Source organism: Haemorhous mexicanus, chromosome Z (assembly GCF_027477595.1).
Source record: "Haemorhous mexicanus isolate bHaeMex1 chromosome Z, bHaeMex1.pri, whole genome shotgun sequence".
Lineage (NCBI taxonomy): Eukaryota > Metazoa > Chordata > Aves > Passeriformes > Fringillidae > Haemorhous > Haemorhous mexicanus.
In genome coordinates this window covers 70,320,531-70,340,750 of record NC_082381.1, presented here as the reverse complement: position 1 = coordinate 70,340,750, position 20,220 = coordinate 70,320,531, and the positions used below count along the sequence as shown (strand labels likewise).

At 38.0% G+C, this 20,220-nt stretch overlaps 2 protein-coding genes across 3 annotated transcripts in view; one reads left to right on the top strand and one right to left on the bottom strand.

Moving 5' to 3' along the window:
- The window catches only part of NDUFAF2 (NADH:ubiquinone oxidoreductase complex assembly factor 2), a 56,122-nt gene extending 38,174 nt beyond the window's left edge, over positions 1 to 17,948 (top strand). For both annotated transcript variants that reach the window (XM_059873771.1, XM_059873772.1), the window contains 2 exons: positions 3,545 to 3,585; positions 16,956 to 17,948. In XM_059873771.1, coding sequence (XP_059729754.1) covers positions 3,545 to 3,585; positions 16,956 to 17,213 — 299 coding nt within the window. In that variant the 3' untranslated portion in view covers positions 17,214 to 17,948. The remainder of the gene's footprint in view (positions 1 to 3,544; positions 3,586 to 16,955) is intronic.
- Positions 17,935 to 19,692, bottom strand: SMIM15 (small integral membrane protein 15). The gene has a single exon (XM_059873773.1). It carries the CDS (start codon positions 19,690 to 19,692, stop codon positions 19,468 to 19,470), a length of 225 nt encoding a protein of 74 aa, XP_059729756.1. The 3' UTR covers positions 17,935 to 19,467.
- Between the last annotated feature and the right edge of the window lie 528 nt (positions 19,693 to 20,220).

Below are 20,220 nucleotides of genomic sequence, written 5' to 3'. Positions count from 1 at the left end.
CTTTGCTACTATGACTTTCTCTTACACCTGAGTTATGAGGTGGTGGTGCTTATTTTGAACCATGTGTTGGGTGCTCAAAATTTTATTGATAACTTAAAAATCAAAGATTTGAAAGACTTTTAAAAATTTTCCTGTCTTAAAGAGAACCACATAAAAACTGGTGAGAATTAAGTATACTAGAGTCCTCCCATCTTTAGCCCCAAAGATTAAGGAGTGTTTGGGTGAATTATTAGTAAAATGTATTTCTTTTGCAGTATGCTAAAATATACTGAAATCAGATGATGTTTTCTTTGCTTTTAAACTCATATTTCTTCTTGAGCTTTATGAAGAATATTTGAGAAGTGGATTTGCACAGAGGAGTATGATAACATTAAATCTAACTAACTTAATATTATGGATATACAAAGATTTTAATAAATTTTCATACTATATTCCTCCGTCAGCTACCTGGCAGTGAAGAAATCTTTCATTTAATAATGACTTTCCTATGCAGTTCATGAGAGATATTAAAATTAGTTTACTTGTAGTAATTCAGAAAAATAGTATTAATATTTGTGCCAACAAGTTTTATGTACCATTAAGCTGAAAAAGATTTGATCCCCTGACGTTTATTAGAAAACAGGAAGGTTAATAACTCCAACAAAACCAAGTATTCAAGTGTTGTTATAACTGGAAAGAAAAAGAGCACAGTGTTAAAACTGTGTGCATTATTTATGTACCTAAATAGATACAGTTCTATTATGAAATGTTTGATACAGAAACTCTTCCTAAATTAAGGTTTGCTTCTTTGCTTTTGAGTGTTGGTACTGAGTTCAGTTAATGAATGAAAATGTATTGTGGAGTGGTCCTTACTTCATAGCCTCTGTTCACAGGACATACGTGATTTTGTTACCCTTCACTGTTTTGTTTGCAGCTTTTTAAATGAGGTAGATAATTAAATTATAAAAACATTTACTAGAAGTATTCCTTTCATCTGAAAATTATTAGTCAAAGAACTGCTAAAAGTCACAGATGCTCTTGAAAGAAAATCTATTGTAATGTTTACATTTCAACAGTACTTTCTTGCTGCAGCTTAATTTTTATGTCAAATTTTTTCTTTAGGGATCAGTTATTATAATGATCTGAAGTTGAAATGCAGCTGGTGTTTTAAGAAAATACTGTCAATTTCAAATAAAGTAAAGTAATTTTTACATGTTGAGAGCTGTGGGATTGAAAACAGTGGTACTATCCTTCCACAGGTCAGAAGCAAGGCATGGCAAGGTAGAAGATGATATTTCGTTGAAAGTAATGTGTTAGATTTTGATGGTTTGAGCTTTACTTTTTATGAGACATTTTGAACTAGTATTTTCCCATTTTTTCCTCCTACTGTATCTTTTATTGATTAGTGTGTAGTATACACACTTTGCTGTATCTGAAATCTCTACTACTTTTTGCTTTTTTTCTGAATGATGTTGCCAAGTATTTCAGTAATTTGAAACTGTTGCTGAGTATGGACAAAGGTAACTTCCTTCAGGAGGAAATGCTTATGTGATAAGATTTTCTTCAATAGCATGGTTGGTTTTGTTACAGAGTGTATGCAAGGCAGCCAGCTGAGAAGTGACATTCTCAGTTAGTCTTTCATCTTACCAGATTTTGCAGTTTGAAATCCTAGTAAAATTTAAATGTTTGTGAGTGCTATAGGTACATGCAAAAAGTTCTGTAGTTCTATAGATTTAATAGAAAGTCACTTAGCTGTATTTTGAATTACATTATTGGGCTGTTTTTCTTTCCACTGACATAAAACTTGCAGCAAGTGTGATGCTAACTCTTCATAGCTCTGTCAGCTCTGTCACTTCTCCACAATGACAATAGATTTGGATCTACTTTTTGTTAGAAATGCTGAGAGGAGATGACAGGGACTGCTTTTAAGAAAAGTAGTCTGAGAAAGACATTTAAAAGTACATATCTTCAGGAAGTGGCATCTGATAGACAAGAACTGAAAGTATTACCTTGCTTCATATCTTTGCAGGTATTTTACCATTAAACTTTACCATTAACCAAAGCTGTTGGCATTGCTATCCTGGATAAATTCCAAGCTGTTCTACCATTTCATCTCCCTTTGTTCTTATGTTAATTGGAACCTATTCTCCCTAAAACCAGTTGTATACTGCTAGTGGTGTTAGTGTTTCACCTTCTGTGTAATTGCATTTTAAGAAATGAGATGATGTTATGACTCTGTGCAGGTTTTAGTGTCTTAGGCTTGTCTAAATCATTCCCTGGTTCCCCTCAAAATACAGCATAGATGGTATTAGAAAATTAAAATATGGAATATTTACTTCTTAAAGCATTTCTGTAACTTTATAGATGGCAATAGGTGAGGCCAGGAATTTGAGTGGGTTATAGCAAAATGTTATTTTTGCTCTAATTTTCAAGCATAGTAACAAAAATCTTTATTACCCAAACAAACATATGAAATAACATTTTCCTGCATCTCAGCACTTGGAAGTGGCTTTCCTTATGTTTATCATTGTGTTCATTACTGGCTACTTGCATTCTGCTACTAATTAATTTGAAAAATATGGGCAGAAAAGAGAAATGTCTTTGAAGTATCCAACCAAAAACCTACCAATTGTAGATTAAAAAGCCATGAAAAAATGCTGTAGTAGTGATATTTCTAAAAAGTGGTGTCAGGTTATTCCTCTAAATAATGTCTGTAATAGTTGGAGCTCTCTCTTTTAATTCAGTGGCTGTACAAAGTGAGACCTGTCAGCGTCTGCGATGTGGTGTCTGGATTGTTGCCTCCTGACAGTCCCAGCTAACTGCAGTGTTAGTGATGGCAGTGGGCAAATATCTGTGGATCTCATTCAGAAAATCTGAGCCACAGGACAGCTTTCATTGCCACTGCTTTCATTCCTCCATTCCTCTGCTGTCTTTTCCAGCATGAATGAACTGAGATGGAGGGATCCTTCCCCAAGTCACAGCACCCACCCTTCCTGGCACTGAGTAATTTCACAGAGCCACATGATGTGTTCAGTCCAGACTCTGCAGTCCCTCAATCAGGTCTGGGGCTGTACCTTTCATACCTATAAAGGAATTCTACCTGGTAGTAACCTAAAAAAGTTTTCAGCTTTAAGAATGTCTGAAGCATGTACAGGAATCCTTTTTCACCAGAGTGGTCTAAAGCTGTTCTTACTTTCCATCAGTCAGCTTGTCATTTTCTTAGGGTGTACCTCAAGTCTGTATTGCAAGCTCAACAATAAGCTTGTGCCATAAGCCCTGCTTTTTAGGCCCTGTTTTGACAGCCAAGGTGGTATGTAAACTGTGCCCAAGGTCTCCATACTGAGATGACACCATCCCCCACCCCTCCCTTCTCTGAAGACCGAGTTTTGAAACAGGAAATAATATCTTGTGCCTACATTTTGGGAAATGATAGGTTTTGCCAGGTTGTGGTGAATTCTATTGTAATTTTTTCATAAATACTTGCTTTCTCTTACAAATTAATAATAATTTTGAGTTTTAATACTGATTGCAATCTTTGAAATAATCCATTTGATTTTTTTTTCAGCATGGATAAGAAAAAAGAGAGAAGATCCACCCACAATTGAGGTGAGATGAAATGTCTTTAAATTTTCAATTGAACTGAAACTACCATAATTAATTTATAGTGGACTCATTTGTGCAGTAATCTGCCACTTATGGGGAAGAATTTAGTATGTTCCTTGCCTAATTGATGAAAATGCACACAGACTAGCTATCTAACACTTAGCAAAAAGTAAAATAAAGTCCATTATTCTTTAGTCATTCTTTGTATGAATTCTTTTAAGATGATATACACAGGTTCTTTAAGATTATCATAACCGTTTAAGAGTCTCTTCAATTAAAAAAATTTTTAAATTACTGCTATGACTTTTTAATTAATATAAGTTTTTTTTTTCATGGTAGTTGATATTAAAATGTGAGTTTCAGACCCAGCTGCCAGTGAATTCATCAAAACAGGAAAACCAATTGCACTAGAATTTTACAGTGCTAATGCTACAGGGAGTTGCAGCTGTCTTTTTCCATGAGAGAACGTAGAGAAATGTCCCCTAGTGTATTTCATGCTGATGAGTTTGTAAGGAGTTAAAAACAAGTTTGACTGCTGATCTGTGTATGCAGATGCATGCACACACGTACATGACTTGCCCAGCATTTCTATTATAAGTTGCTAAGCACCAGCTAGGAATGAGAGAGAAGATATAGTTTGCTGCAGAAGATTCAAAATTACACCCAAGGAGGCAGATACTTGCAGCAGGAGTAATTGTGTCAAGTTCAGATCCCTGAAGATATGTTGTCATATCCAGCCATTTGGTTGCTGACATCTTCTGGAACATCCTGAAAAGTTGTTCTGACTGCCTGTGTGTTGAGATGACGCAAGCTGGGGAAGCTTCTCATTGAAACAAGTTCCTACACAACATACAGCTTTTCAACTAATTCTCTCTGCCCATCTTTCACACTTGCCACTGAGGCTATAGAGACAGTAAGGACTATAATACATCCATGAATGAAAGAAGTTTAAGTTAAATTTATCCTTAAACCTATTCAGGGAAGTAGTAAATGTGTTTTTTTTTTTAATTTTCAGATTTTTTTCCCTTTCCTCCCCAGTCTAGTTACTTACGTAGAGCCGTGGAACTGATACTACAACAGTTGCTCCATATGTGTTTGAACTGACCTAATTTTAATTCCTTCTGGCTTATACCAACTGTGTGCAAACAACTTTTATTGTTGAAATTAACACTTAATGTGATGGTTGAAGATGGGAAGTGTTGTGCGTCTTTTCTTCTATCATTTCTGTGAGCCAGGCTGCCTGATAGTTGCTCTGAGGTAAACCTTCTCCAAGACAGGCAGCCTTGGGTCTGGACTTGGTGCAGTAAAACTCCTTCTGGTGCTAGAGATGTTGGTTCATTTTTGAAACAGGGAGCGAGAAGTCTCCACAGGTAAGACAACTGTGGAACAATAGTGTTCTAAATATTTTACCTTCCAGAAAAAGCAATTTATGGAGAGTGAAAGATTGTTGTGACTAATAGTGTGTTCAGAATTACAGGACTTATATTTTTAGTTTCATGGGGTAATAGATCTGAGAAATAATTTAGCAGTTAGGTACTTCACCTGCGGGGCTGTGCATTGACCCTATCACAGAGCAGAAATTATTATCTAGGAATTTGAAAATAGTTAACTTTTCAAGTAATCTCTAAACAGTTTTTTCCTGTTTCAGAAAAAGTAGTTCAAATATATGTATGTTAAAAATTCTTCCTAATATTTTGAAAGGAGTGCTCTAGTCATATTTTTAATAAGTCATAGTAAAGCCTAATTTTTTTTCTCCATTATGGAGAATAGTTTGGGGCGCTATATATGATCTACTTTTCTCCTAATTTGAAACTGGCACAAATTACATCTTAATATAATTATAATTATAGTAGTGAAGTACATATAGCATATTGTTTGTCCCTATTTTCCCAATTGTCCATATTGTCCCTATTTTTAGAGCTGATTTGCTTTAGCGTTTTAGCTACATAAGCCTTACTGGCTGCTATTCCATATTGTATCCCCCTTTAGACAGTAAAGATGGTATGATAAACTGCTGTTTGACAGCTATGGAACAAGGGAATATTTGTGGCATATTCCATGTTGAAACCCTGTATAACAAATCTTTGTTCTTTCGTGTATTTCTCATGAGACCAGACTATTTCTGAAATAGGATGTAAAGCCCACAGTTTTTACGTTTTTGCTTTAATGACATTTTGGTGTCATCATCTTGTTGTAACAACCCTAAAGTTCCTAAAGTGTAAGTTTCTGGAGCTGTGCCTATGTTCCTACCTTTGCAGTCTGTAAAAATATATTTTGAATGGTTTTCCTCTCTTTCCTGTCCTTTGCCCTTCATTTTTTTTCTTTCTAATATCAAATGACATATATTAAACTTTATTACAATTTCTGTTCCACCTCTGTTAGCCTACCATCCTCAGTTTGAATCATATATATGTGAGTTTTTTTATTTGTCTTTCTTATCTTCTCTTAGCTCATGGCTGTTGATGATAGAGGTTGCTCAACTACTCAGGTTACCAGGTTTCATGATGAATTTTTAATTGAAATATTGCAGAGTTACAGCTTCACAAAGCAGTTGGATCTTACTGATCACACTGATGACCACATGTTGGGAAACAATGGTTTGATAAATACTATAGGCTAATAAAATGTCATTCATAATCATCAGGACATGTCAGTCCTTTAAGTGAGAGCAAATGTGAGTTGTTCCTCCCTTAGGGTGGTCAGAATAATTGGGTCATGACATCATGCTAAGTCTGTTGATGATTTTCTTGAGACTTGATCACGTTTTGTAGTCAAGCCATTCTTTCTTCCACAAACACCTGATTTTTTTTTGTTTGTTTGCTTGTTTCCATTATAAAGTTTTTGCTTTTTCTCAGAAGAAGTTGCTTTACCTCTCTCTTTAGTTTCTCTGCCCTCGTTTGGGGTTTTTTGGAGGCGGGGGGGTTTGGTTTTGTTTGGGTTTTTTGGTTTTTTGCCTTTTTTTTGTTTTGTTTGTTTGTTTTCTTTTTTGTTTGTTTTTTTTGTTTTGTTTTGTGTTTTTTTATTGTTTTGTTTTTGGGGGATTTTTTGGTTTTGTTTTTTTTTTTTTTTTTTCTTTGTTGGTTTTTTGTTTGGTTGGTTGCTTGGGGGGTTTTTTGGTGTTTTTTTGTTTTGTTTTGTTTTGGGTTTTTTTGGGTTTTTTTGTTGTTGTTGTTGTTGTTTTTATGGAAGAATGCTCCAAGTGAGCTTGTGCAGTGTTAAATGTACCACATCTCTAATGGGTTCTTTCCTCCCTGTGTGCCCATCCCTTTTTACCCATTTTTGAAGGAAGTCTCTTGGCCTTCTGTGTCTGGCTAGACATAATTCATGAATGCTGCTCATCACCTTCATTATTTCTAACCTGGCCAGTTACATAAGGAATGTTAATGCTGGAAGTCTTGGGTTTTAAAATAATTTTCTGGGATACTGGGTTAATGGTTGCCTTTTGATTTTTTTTGCAGCTTGAAATATGCCAAGTCTCAGCTTAATTATGATAAGGGTGATAACTTGACAAATTAGTGCAGATCATGTTATTTCTTATGTTCTGCTTAAACATACTCTGTTCCTATGGTAATCAGGGAATCTGTCTTGATATAGAATTCTGGATCACACCTTTGTTCTGTCTGAGCATGTGTACAGTATATATACTCCTTAATAACACTGAGAATCTGAGCTTGAATACAAATATTTTTGCAGAACTGTAGCATCCTGTCATCTGTCCCTTTATATGTGTATTGAGTATTATCATGTATGGTTGGCTGAGGAAAATCATTACCCTGATTCCTGTGTAGCTCTAGATTATATTTTAACCAGTTTAACTACGGATTAATAACTAAGTTGACTAATACATTTCTTTATTATGTATATAGGAAACAAGATGTATGTAGCAAGTGTTTTGGCAAATATGAAATTATTTGCCACTGTCTAAGGACCTTACAGTTTTAAATTAATGAGAATGTTTTAAAGGCTACTAATATTAAAATAATTTTAATCAAGTGCTATTTTGTGGAAGCAGATTTAATAATTTATCACTTTACATGTGTGTTAGTTCATCTGCTCAGCTTTAATGTTGTCAGAATTTGTTAAGAAAAGTTGCCTTGAGATATAGCAGTTTTACAGAAAGGATGTTCCATCCACAGAAATTATTTCTTTAAGAGGCCATTCCCTTCCACTCTTTGAGCCATAGTCCACCTTCTGTATAGCTCATCCAAAAATTTCCAAGGTAAATATAAAAGTGCTGTCTTGCATATTCCCCTACACCCCAGTTCTCCTCCTGGCTACAGACATTTTAAACGTGACGTCTTTATATTTTGGATTTTTCACATCTTGTTTGGAAAGGAAAGGAAAGATGCTCATGAAGACAAAGAGGAAACCTCTCTTCAGACCTTTCTGTGCCTAACTTCTCTTTGATTTTTTTCTTATTTCAGAGGGCATCAGATTTGTAGAGACTTTTAAAGACTTCTGCCATCCATAACACAAGATACATTTAGATATATATTTAGAAATCTAATCCTTATTTTGCCCTATAACAGATCTTCTAGTTACACACTACTTCTGACAATGTCCTGAGGTTCAAGGGTATCTGAGAAACTTGGCATTATTTAAGGCCATGTCTGTAGAATGAAGACAGAAATAAAGTTACAGACTTTTTTGGGGCATCAGAAAACTAATGAGAAAACTTGCAATTATGGCAATGCTGAGAGAAACTGATGTGGAGGGAAATGTGGTTTATCTCTGAACCCAGCAACATGGTATCCTGAAAGTGATAGATGTGAACCAATAGTAGCACATCCTTGTGTACACAGATCTTTCTACTAGATAGCACTTCCCTGCTGATATAGAAGCTGCTTCCTTTGTAGCACACCCAGGGCTGCACAGCCACAAATCTCGGTTTGAACTGAAACCTCTCTGTTGCTCTGTATGTGTGTGTTACATGAGTATTTAATGGGCAGTGAAGTAGAATTGCATGTTCCTTTAATTAGCATCAAGATCCTGAAAACCGTTTGAAATTGAAAACCACAGTAAATGGCTGCTTTTCTCATGCAGTATGTACTTTTAATGAAATTCAGTGAGTTCTGAATTGCATAGTTGGATAGAAGGTGAAATGCTAAAAAAAAAACTAATGTGATGATGCCTCTATTCTTTCAAACTATTTCTAAGGTATCCATAATTATCTGTTTTGGCAAACTCCTTGTCAAGTGAGGAAAAAACATACTTCAGTGAGTTGTAATGAGCATAAGGTTTCTTCCTCTCAACCCCCAAGTAATTACATTGAAATTAAATTCTGTTTAGTTCCCACAATGTTTATCCACTCTTCCCATTTGTTTGATCATAACTATTACTTATTTGAGAGATGGTGTGATCAAAAGCAGGTTCATTCATGTAGATTAGTTTACACAGAATTTACATTCCTTTAAGGAGAATGGAATGCAGTTTAGAAAAATGCTTTGTTTGACACTGTTGGGATTCCATGGTATAGTTTTGCCTCTGTCTGCTTTCAGATGCTTCAGCTGAGAAGTTGTAAAATAAGAACACTGATATGGAGATTGTACATTTTTACTTTGAGATTAGGGCTTAGCTCATGAGTAATTTACTTCTGAAGCCACAAAAGCTGTAGGATGATTAACAGGTTCAAGGAAAAAGTATTTTAAAAGCACAGAGATAAACACGTCTCTGACCAAAATATTTCCCACCACTGTTGTCCAGAATCACAACCAGGATTTGGGCCATATTCAATAACTTTGGTTGCACTAAATAGTGTTTTGCATAGTAAATTATGCATTATTCCAGAGAGGATTATTATTTGGTGCAAAAGGGCAATAAAATTTGACAATATAAAGAACTGAGCTATGAAGATCTTAAATAGAAGGGAGTAGTCATAGCAGTCAATTAAAAAAAATTACTTGAGTATTTACAGAAGCCATCAGCTTTTGATTTTTTCCTCTTGTTAATTTTTACTTCCTCTTCAAGTTTGAAATATAACTACTTGCCCAACCTGCACAGACAAGTGTTGGGGCACCAATTTGTCCCATTGCTTCTAGGTTGCCCATGCTGCAGATTCCAAGGCAGCAGAGGAAAGAGCTGCTGCTGCTCTTCTGCTCCTATCCATGTGGGAAGGAGTGCATGGAGCACTGGCTCTGTGTCCTGATTCACTGACAGCACAGCTGAGCGGGGATGCAGGGCAAAGGGAAGCGTACCAGGAAAAGGACTGGTACAAATTACATCATATGTGGACTAGGGAAAGCAAGGACCAAACTGCGACTGAGTCACAGCTACAGTTCCTTGTTTGCTCTGTGGAGATCACGGCTCTGTGTTGCCCTTTATTCTGCCCTTTATAAGGCAGAGTGCAGTGGTGCCAGGCTGATTTGTGTTTTTTGCTGCCTCTACAAACTCTCATCTGTAATCTTGAGTATATGTGTAGTTCAGAACAAATACCTTTGCAGAATTGTAAAAATAATTGAGGCACAAACCCCTACTGTCTCCTTGTGTTGGGGATATGCTTTACTGTCCGGTGTCTCTTCCTTTTGCCTCTTGCCTCTACATGTTCTTGCCAAACACAAGTGTGTTACACTGTGCTGCCCTAGAAACTGTGTCAGCTCATGCCAGAGATTCTGCAGTTCTTATCTAGTACTATAGTACTTCAGTAATCATAAGCACTGCTTGTCTGCAGATTTAATTTAAACAAAATTTGCTGTGAGTTATGATTAATATTTAACTGATTTAGGATGGTAGTAAATGTGGTATTAGCACTGCATGTAAAACTAAATATTGTAACTGATCAGAGATTTGCTCAAAAACTGAACCTGCATAAAACAAATCTTAAATTGATTTGATTAAAGTTGTTTGTTGATGGACCAAGGATATTTAGTGTATATTCTTTACAAAATTAGCAGTCAGCTGAGTCAGTGTTTGATTTAAATAACTGTTTCGGCTAATCCAGAGAAGCCTTTCTATTTCAAACTGCTTCTCTATGTTTGCCATGCAGTTTCATTTAGCACATTATTTCTCATTCCCAAGCTGGTACTGCTGGGCTCATGTTCAGTTGCTGAGTTATCAAGACCTGCCCTGGATCAGAATATTCAGTGCTTCCCAAAGATGAGGTCGTCTCTCTGCCTCCTACTCTTGAAATGATGTATGATGATGTAATAGCCAGTTGTCTCATCTTGCCTACTTAACTTGTCAAACTGGAAAACAGAGTTTAATTGTTTGGTGATATTCTAAAAAATGGTGATTCAGCTTAACTTCAAGGATTTTGCCTGAGTTTCAGTTAATTTGATAATGAAGAAAAATTTTGACATGTTAAATTGTCTTATATAAATTTCTTTAATACTCTGTCAAAACAATTTTTTCATCCCATTTGTTATTTTTTTAAATTTTTGTCAACCTACAGGTATGAATTTTTAACAGGCAGAGTTCTAAGTTGAAGTTAATTAATGATTAAACATAAAGCATTCAAACTAGACACAAAATGTGAGTATTCTATGAATTGCACAGTCTACAGTTCAAAAAATGCGTCCAGCTGTTTCTCAGTTCTGGCATCAAATAGTAATTAGCTAACAAGATACAAATCAAGAGAAATCATGAGTATTTCAACTTATGGTAACTTGGGAAGTTGAAATAGCTTCTAAGACAACATAAAGAAACAGTTTATTTCTAATTTAATCAAAATACAAACCCATCTGAGACAAAAAGTGACATTTTTCTCAAAATTAATAATAAATAAAACCCTTAGTAATGAAAGGGTTAGGTGTTTAAAAAACCTTCTGGAAAGTGCCAGTCTGTGAAAATACCTCTTACACCCTGCCCCTTGGACAGTATACATTGGTACTGCCTATCTGCATTTACCTGCATCCTTAGAGCTCTGTTCACAACTTTGTGCCCAGGAGTTGGAATATATTTTGTGGGAGGCAGGTGCTGGTGTGATCATGGCTGGCTTAAGGGCTGAGGGACATGGAAAGGAGGGAACTGGTTCCTCAGTGTGTAAGGTTCAGCAGGTGCTGCAGGATAGAAAGGGTTCAGTACCACTGTCTGCCTGTGGAGAAGAATGGCAAGAAGTGTTCAGCAAAGACTGGTCACTACTGAGCCAGACTCCACTTGAAGGAATGAGTGTGTCTAGAGAACCCTCTTTTGTATTCATGACATCTTCCTTCCAAGAGCAACTTATTTTATTCATTCTGTAAAGCTACTCATTTATTCAGGAAGGGGAAAGGAGTGACAGTATGGAAGTCTTTAAGAGCAAAAGAACATTGCATTGCAAATATTTACCCTACAAAGCAGCTCTTCTAGTACAGTAAGGTAGGCATCTAAAATCCTTTGTCTAGAATTTTCTCCTTGTATGGAGTGGAGGTGAATACAGTTTCCATGGCACAGAGGATACTTTGTGATACAACTCAGTTGCTGGAGTTATGTGAGAGCTTCAAAAAAGCGGGTTTGCAACAGAAGTGAAAATTTCATGCTGGTGGCAGGAAATACAGCTTGATGCCTTTTGCAGAAGAACCCTTGGAAGACTGCAACATGTCTTGAGCTGTGTTGCTCCTAGGAGCAGGCTATCGTTCATTCTTTGATCATGCAGCTGTTACCAATACTAAAATGTCAGATTATGCACAAGTCAGCAGTTTTGTGGATGAAAAACAGCTGCCTCAAACTCCACAAAGGGCTACTTTGGTATTTCCTTAATAATAATGTTCTTCAAGGAAACCTTAGACAGCACTTTCTTAACTCTATCCAACTAAGGAGGAAAGACATGCAGCTCCAAGTGTTAGAAGTGTTAAAAACTTCATACAACTTAAAGTAATCACCAAAGCTGGACAACCTGCAGTGATAAAATGTCGTGTTTTACTTTCCACCTAAAAATAAGCTGCAGAACATATAGTTGAACATAGCTCTTGGCATATCATGTGTATCCTGTTCTGTATGCTGGGAGCTGATACATTTCAAAGTGAACATCTGCACGTAGGGAGTTCAACTGCTTTAAAATGTGGCTGGATATCTTAAGGTGTTTTTTTGTTTTGCAGCATAGCCCCAGCTCTTAAGAGTTTTCTTTTAGTACTTCTGGTACTCTTGAGATGCTATGTATTTCCTGAGAATTGCTGGTTCAAAGAACTTATATAATTTATTTGTAGAAAAAGAGAGTGTTTGAAGAACAAGCTAATCCTTTAAAACCTGCAGCTATCTGATGGATAATGTGTTCTCTGGGTTCGATAGAAAGATTTTGTACTTTGCTTAATGGTCAGGGCACATTACGTGTTTGTGTACTTATATTTTAGCAGAAAACTTAGTGGGGGTTAGTTTACAATAAAGATAGTCACCTTGTGAAATACTGTGATTCATCTTGAAGAAGGAGAGAATATAAGTATTCTGAACCTGACAATGTAACTTAAACAAACTAACTAACTTTTAGCCCTCAGTTACTTTTTATAGCAAATCAGACAGAAAGGATTGGTTAGCAGTGGAATCTCAAAGTGAGAATGTATTGACCCAGTTTTTCTAACATGCCAATTGACCCAAAATTTCCAATTCATATTTTGTTTAACTTGAGCACAGGAACTCAGTGATTTCATTGTATTTGTTAGTGGCATGAGTTTAATGTCAAAAATGGATGTGTACATTGGTAGTAGAAAAATTTATCCTGGTAAATTGGATAGAAAATTCTGAATAAGTCACTTCAGTTTGGGTTTTTTTTTTTTTTTGCAATTGCTAGTTAAGAATCATTTCTCATGTTGTTTTGGGTTTTTTTAAGATCCACTTTTTCATTTTACTCAGTCACAATTATACTCTGTCCACAGAAAGCTGATTAAAAGAGCCTTATTTGAGTCTGAAAAACAGAGAACAATTATATATCCACATTTTAAATGGACTTGGAGCATTTGTTGTTTAGTTACAGCTCCTCTTACCAGATTAAGATAACTTTATGTTGAAGTAATTACTAGAAGAGATTTTAAATTAATAGTTGTTCATAGTAAGTAGGTTGTGTTGTATTTTAATAAATCACTTCCCATTGTTTTACCAGAGACAATGATGTAGCCTTCAGCTATCACAAAGGTGTTTGCTTTACTTGTTTCTTTGTAGTAGCTTATTACAAGCACCATAGGAGTAATCCCCTGGAAATCAATAAGGTTGTGGTGGATTTACATAGGCATGTGGTAAACAAGCATAGAATTGAGAGATGCCACAAAGAAGTTTTGCTATACTGACTGTTGAAAATTTCATCTTGTAATGCTTGGCAATATTTCTATTTGAGCATGTGAGAATTTTCACCCCTCTTCAGTTTGCAAAGTCCTTTGTGTATTACATGTGTATTTCCATTCAATTTCCATTTGTATGCAAAGGGCTCTGCCTCTGCTCTGTGTATCTGTGAATTTAGGTACAGAGGCAACTAAAAACTAAGAAAAGGGGTTGCTTTCCATGGTACCTCTAAGATAAGGTGTATTGGGTTTGTATAGCCAGGTTTTGGTAGCTGGGCAGCTACAGGGATGGCTTCTGTGAGAGGCTGCCAGAAGTTTCCTCCATGTCTGGCAGAGACAGTCCCAGCCAGTTCCGGGATGGATGTGTCTCTGGTCAAGGCTGGGCCCATCAGAAATGGTGGTAATGCCTCCCTGATGATATATTTAAGGAGACTTTAAAAAGTTTTGTAGAGTTTTTGTGCAGGGTGAAAATATGTGAGAGGAGCAATCCTGCAGATATCCAGGTCAGGGGAGAAGGAGGGACAGGAGGTGCTCCAGGCATCAGAAATGAGGCTCCCCTGCAGCCCCTGGTGCTGACATGGTGAGGCAGCTGTGCCCCTGCAGGCCATGGAGGTCCCAGGGGAAGCAGAGATCCACCTGCAGCCCGTGGAGGAGACCTAGGCCAGAGCAGGCAGATACCTGAGACAAAGCTGTGAACCTGTGGGGGGAGGCCTGGGCTGGAGCAGGGTCCTGACAGGGACCTCCAGATCCATGGAGAGAGGAGCCCATGCTGGAGCAGGTTTCCTGGTAGGACTTGTGACCCTGTCCACATTGGAACAGGCTGTGCCTGCCTGCACCCCATAGAAGGGACCTACATTGCAGCAGTTTAGGGAGGACTGTTGCTCATGAGATGGACCCATGTTTCAGAAGTTCATGGAGAACTGTCTCCCATGGGAAGGATGCTGTGATGGTATATGGGATGGGCTCCTCTCTAAGCAATGGCAGGAATGTATGATCAACTGACCATAACTCCCATTCCCTGTCTCCCTGCACTTGTTATGGGGAGGAGACAAAGCTGGGAAGGAGGGAGGGGTATGGGGGAGGTGATTTTAAGATTTAATTTTACTTCTCTTCATATTGCAATAGGATTGAGTCTGTTTTGCTTGTGATGGCATTTGGTGTGTGATCTCTCATAATCCTTAACTTGTGAACTCTTCATTATCTTTTTTCTCCCCTGTTCAGCTGTGGAGGGGATTGACAAGCTCTGGTGGACACCTGGCATTCAGCCATGGTCAAGCCCCTACATAATGTTTTCTTTAATCACTTTCTTTTAAGCATTTTTAGGTGTTCAGAGTTGCTATTTTAACTCTTGGCAGTACCCCTTGTATTTTAGCACCTAAATTCCTAAAATAATATCATGGTCTCTTGTTCACAGAGGAGTGTACTAGTATAGAGAAAAGAATTCAGCCTTTTTCTTAATTCTGGAGGCCATCTCTATCCACATGGATGACTGGAAGGTGATCAGGAATAGTCACCATGGATTCACTAAAATAAATCATGCTTGACCAAACTTTTATGATGAAACAACTACCTGGATGGAGGAGGGGAGAACACTGGAACCTCTGCTCAGCAAGGCTTTTGACACTGTCTCTCACAACATTCTTGTGGGAAACTCAAGAGTTGTGGACTGGATGAGTGGACAGTGAGGTGCATTGAGAACTGGCTGAATGGCAGAACCAGAGGGCTGTAATCACTGGCCCAGGGTCTAGCTGGGTGCAGTCACTGGCCCAGGGTCCAGCTGGAGTTCTTTCACTGGTGCTGTTCCCCAGGGCTCAGCACAGGGCCCAGGACTGTTTAACTTGCTCACCAGTGACTTGGGTGAAGGGACAGATGCTCTGAGCAAGTTTGCTGAGGATGCAGAGCTGGGAGCGGGGGCCAATACCCCAGAGGGCCATGCAGCCCTTCAGAGGACCTCGACAGCTTGGAGAAATGGGCAGAGAGGAACCTTCTGAAATTCAGCAAGGGCAAGTGCAGGGTTCTACACGTGGGGAGGAACAACCGCAGGCACCAGCACAGGCTGGGTCTGACCTGCTGGGGAGCAGCTCTGTGGAGAAAGACCTGGGGATCCTGGTGGACAAGAAGCTGTCCATGGTGGCCAAGCATATCCTGGTGGCCAAGAAGGCCAATGGTACCCTGGGGGGCATTAGGAAGAGCATTGCCAGCAGGTGGAGGGAGGTGATCCTGCCCCTGTACTCAGCCCTGCTGAGGCCTCACTTGGAGTGCTGTGTCCAGTTCTGGGCTCCTCAGGACAACAGAGACATGGAGCTCCTGAAGCAGGTCCAGCAGAGTGCAGTGAAGTTGATTAGGGGATTGGAGCACCGCTCCTACCAGGAAAAGCTGAGGAGAGATGACTGAGAGGGGACGTGATCAATGTATATCAGTATCTGATGGGAGGCTGTCAAGAGGATGGAGCCAGATTCTGCTCAGCGGTGCCAAGCAGTAGGACAAGAGGCAGACAGTGGTGCCTAGGAAGTTCCACCTGAACATGAGGAAGAACTTTGTTACTGTGGGTTGACTGAGCATTGGAACTGATTGACCAGATTGAGGAGTTTCCCTCACTGGAAATAATCAAGCAGCATCTGGACACAATCATGTGCCATGTGCTCTGGGATGACCCTGGAGGTTGAATGAACTTGGACCAAATGACCCACTGTCTATGGGTTTAACTTCCAACCTGACCAATCCGTGATTTTGTGATTTTAGTTATTTATTTTGTAGTCTTGCAGAATCAAGGCTCCAAAGGTTGCACATCTGTTTCTCCCAAAACTGTGCCCTGAGGCACAGGTACCTAACACCACAGGCATAGTGAATTACAGGAACAGATGCAAATGATAAATAGGTGCAAGTATCAACTCCTACATAGGAAATAATGCAAAAAGTAGCCTTGTTTTTAATGTGCTTTCACATTTTTTGTTGTATTTAATTTCTTATTTTCTTCTTTTTGCTCCAATAGAATAGTGAAGTGGACACCACATTGCAGTTAGGGTTGAATTTGTAGTTGTGGAAACCAACTGATTTTGCTACATTTTATTTTAATATCTGCAAATGTGGGTTATAAAATTAAGAAAAATGACTGTTTAAAATGTTTTATTGCAACACTGTATATTGCATTTGCTTCTGACATACTTAATTATCTTTCTACTGTGTTTTTAGGAGATTCTTAGGAATGAAAATTATAGAGAAGAAATGAAGCAGAAAGTCAAGGATGTATCTGAAAAGGATAAGCTGCTTCAGGCCAAAGAGTATGAAGAAGGACTTGTTGCTGAACCAAGTCATACTCAGGTTAAAGGCCATGCATCTGCCCCTTACTATGGAAAGAAGGAGCCCTCACAAGACCCCACGAGCACTGCAAATACCTTCCAGCCAGGTGCCTGGATGCCACCAGGCAGTGGTAGTGGTCAAAATAAATAAGCAATACAATGGACAGGTACTGTTAAACTATTCAAATAGGCTTGATCATGACCAAGTATTGTGAAGTGTTTGGGTTTAGTGAAAAACAGGGTGTGTTACTAAGTTTGGTTTTGTCAGATGCTGTTCAGCAGTTACTCTTGAACTCATACTTAAAAGACAAATTTTCTTAAAGTTTAAATTGCTTGTTTCCTTGAAGACTAATTTAGTTTTGAAACTGTTATTGATGTAAGAATTGTTGTCTGTACACTTACATTTTCCCAAGCCTTAGCCAAGACATCTCTTCAGAATAAATCCCTTGGCAGTGCCAGCATGCCTTCTGCTGGCAAGCAGACGGAAAAGTTGATTTCATTAACAGGAATCACTGTGATGCTACACTGGTTATTCACTGTACTCATCATAGAGATGTTCTTGTAATTTAAAACAGTCAACATATTTGAATGTTTGATTTGCAGATAGCAATTTGTACAGGATAAAATCAGTTAAAATACATATAACTGCTATAATAGAAGCTAGAAGTACTTGATAAAGCTGCTTGAAAATAACACTAGGGACAAGGGACTGTCATGAATATTTAAAAAAATATTAGTTTTTATCGTTGTGTATCCATGGACTTCCCTAGATGATGAGATCATTTTGGCCATAGTTTAGATACATAAAATGCGCAGATTATTTGCTTAGAGATGATGTTTGAGAACTTCAAATAAAAATAAAGAGCACACAATTTTTTTTCAAAAAGTATCAAATTTATTTACGGAGTGTATCCCTCATCAGTTTTTCTCCCTGTGTTTCCAGCTATGTAGGTATCAAAGGTAGAACACATACATATTTGACAACACTTCATACAAAACACGGAGACTTAATCTCACATATTTATAAAATGCCCAAATGTCATATTCTAATAATGCTTGCTTTCACCAACAAAATTGAAAGGGGATCAACTTCAAATTTACTTAAAAGTAATTTCAGTTAGACTCCCCACTTCTGATCCCCCTTGGTGTCAGCCAGCTCTATAGGTCTCTTCATTTGAACAATGGTATTATTTTAAGGTTTTATTTTTAAACCTGATCAAAGAGTAGCTGCTAGAATGCACAACTCCGTGCTGATGCAAAATGTAGAATATTAATGACTGCTACAAGCGTTTTTGAACTAGACTACATAGAGGTCACCACAGACTATTATTAAAAAATTAGGCTTTGAAAAATTAAGTCTATTAAGAAGAGATTAATTGGAAATAAGGTTAAATAATTTTGATGTATTTACAACACAAACCTGACTTTTTTGACTCTGTCAGCATCTTGCAACCTATAAGGCAGCAGAGTTTCAAGGGCCATGAGAAAAAAATCTTACCTAAACTCAAGTCTTAGATCAAAGGTAGCCAGGTGGTGACTGTCACCAGAACTACTGTCACCAGCTTGTGCAACACCCTTGCACAGCCATCTGCTATAGCAGAACACTAGGCCACTGGGTCTTTGGTGTCACCCAACTTATGGCTATTCTTTGAAGCATTAAGAATTTATGAAGGCAAAAACAAACCAGTTACAGGTGGAGCATTCAGGTGATTGTTAGGGAAGATCAAACAACAGTACTGTATTTTATAGCACATGAGTGCCTTAAAAGAAATGAAGCTAATAAGAACAAGCAATCGGTCTCCTAGAACTTGGGCTGAAGTTAAAGTCTGTTGATGGCTTGTAGTTCAGGAAAAAGGAAAAGCTAATGTAGGTTATTTCTGCAGACAAGCAGCACCATCAGAGACACTGCAGCAGCCACTATGGGCACACACAGCCATATGCAGTGACCTTAAATGAAATCAGTCATGTCTGCTATCAAATGCTACAGCTAGCTTGTCTCTACAGCCCTGCTCAAGGTATGCCAAAAACTGCATTTCTGTAATCCAGTTTATTATTCATTTTCCCCTAAACTTGATAATTTTAAGACACTTGTTAAATTATAGCTCAGCTAATAGAAAAAAATAATCTACCTCCAAAGCCATCCAAGAGGTTAATTTTTTAATTTAACATGCAAATTTAGAAAACCAACCTGCACTAGAATACAAATAGTAAATTTAATTACTCTAACAAGTGTCACTTGGGTAAATTTTAACACAAATCAGCAGGAAAAAATTACACTGAAGTATTAAACTTCATACTTCAAGAAATATAAGGATCAACTATCAAAGGACAGTTGCAACACAAAATGTACAAGTATTTCATTTTAAAAGTGAATTCTTTACACAAGGAAGGCCATTTTTGCTCATTTAATCCTTCTTTGTTCGTTTGGCCTTTGCAATGTTCTCCTGGCGTTTCTGTTTCTTCTTCAGCTCTCGTTCCCGGGCCTCAATCATTTTTGCAAGCTTCCATGACAGCGCCGCACTAATGACAAACAGCGGTGTCAGAGCCAAGATCACGGTTGTGAGAAAGCCGTAGGGGTCCTTGGCAGCCCACTCCACGATGTACTCGGCCCAAGCCTTAATATCGAACATCTTTTCTGTTTTCCTACTGAGAAAACCCTGTAGAATATTTAAAAAAAAAAATCTGAGTACTCAGCAAAATAAAAGCAGGCATCCACAAGAACAAAACAGAAGAAGTTCCACCTTCACATGGGGAAGGACTTTTCATTGAGGGTGGCTAATCATTGGAATAGGCTACCCAGGGAAGTCATGGAGTCTTCCTCTGGAGATATGCAAAGCTCAGGTTGACAGGTTCCTGTGTCACCGGCTCTAGGTGACCCTGCCTTCACAGGGGGGTTGGACTGGATGATCCCAGAGGTCCCTTCCAACCCTACTAATTCCGTGATACCAAGTACCATTTTAATATAAGCTGTCCTTGTTCACTACTAAAGGGCAAGATCATTTCTGCTAAGTTAAAAGCAGTGCATAGTATGTGAAAGTCTAATACAAAGCACTGACCCAATGTTAAAGTTCAGCGTTTACAGAATAATTAGCATTTAATTCAACAGAGCTGCAAATGCTACCAAGAATGCATTGCTAAATGGAAAAAGAGTGCGGTTT

What these genes read in the sequence shown, in the direction of transcription:
- SMIM15 (XM_059873773.1), bottom strand. Translation starts at nt 19,692, where the DNA reads ATGTTCGATATTAAGGCTTGGGCCGAGTACATCGTGGAGTGGGCTGCC.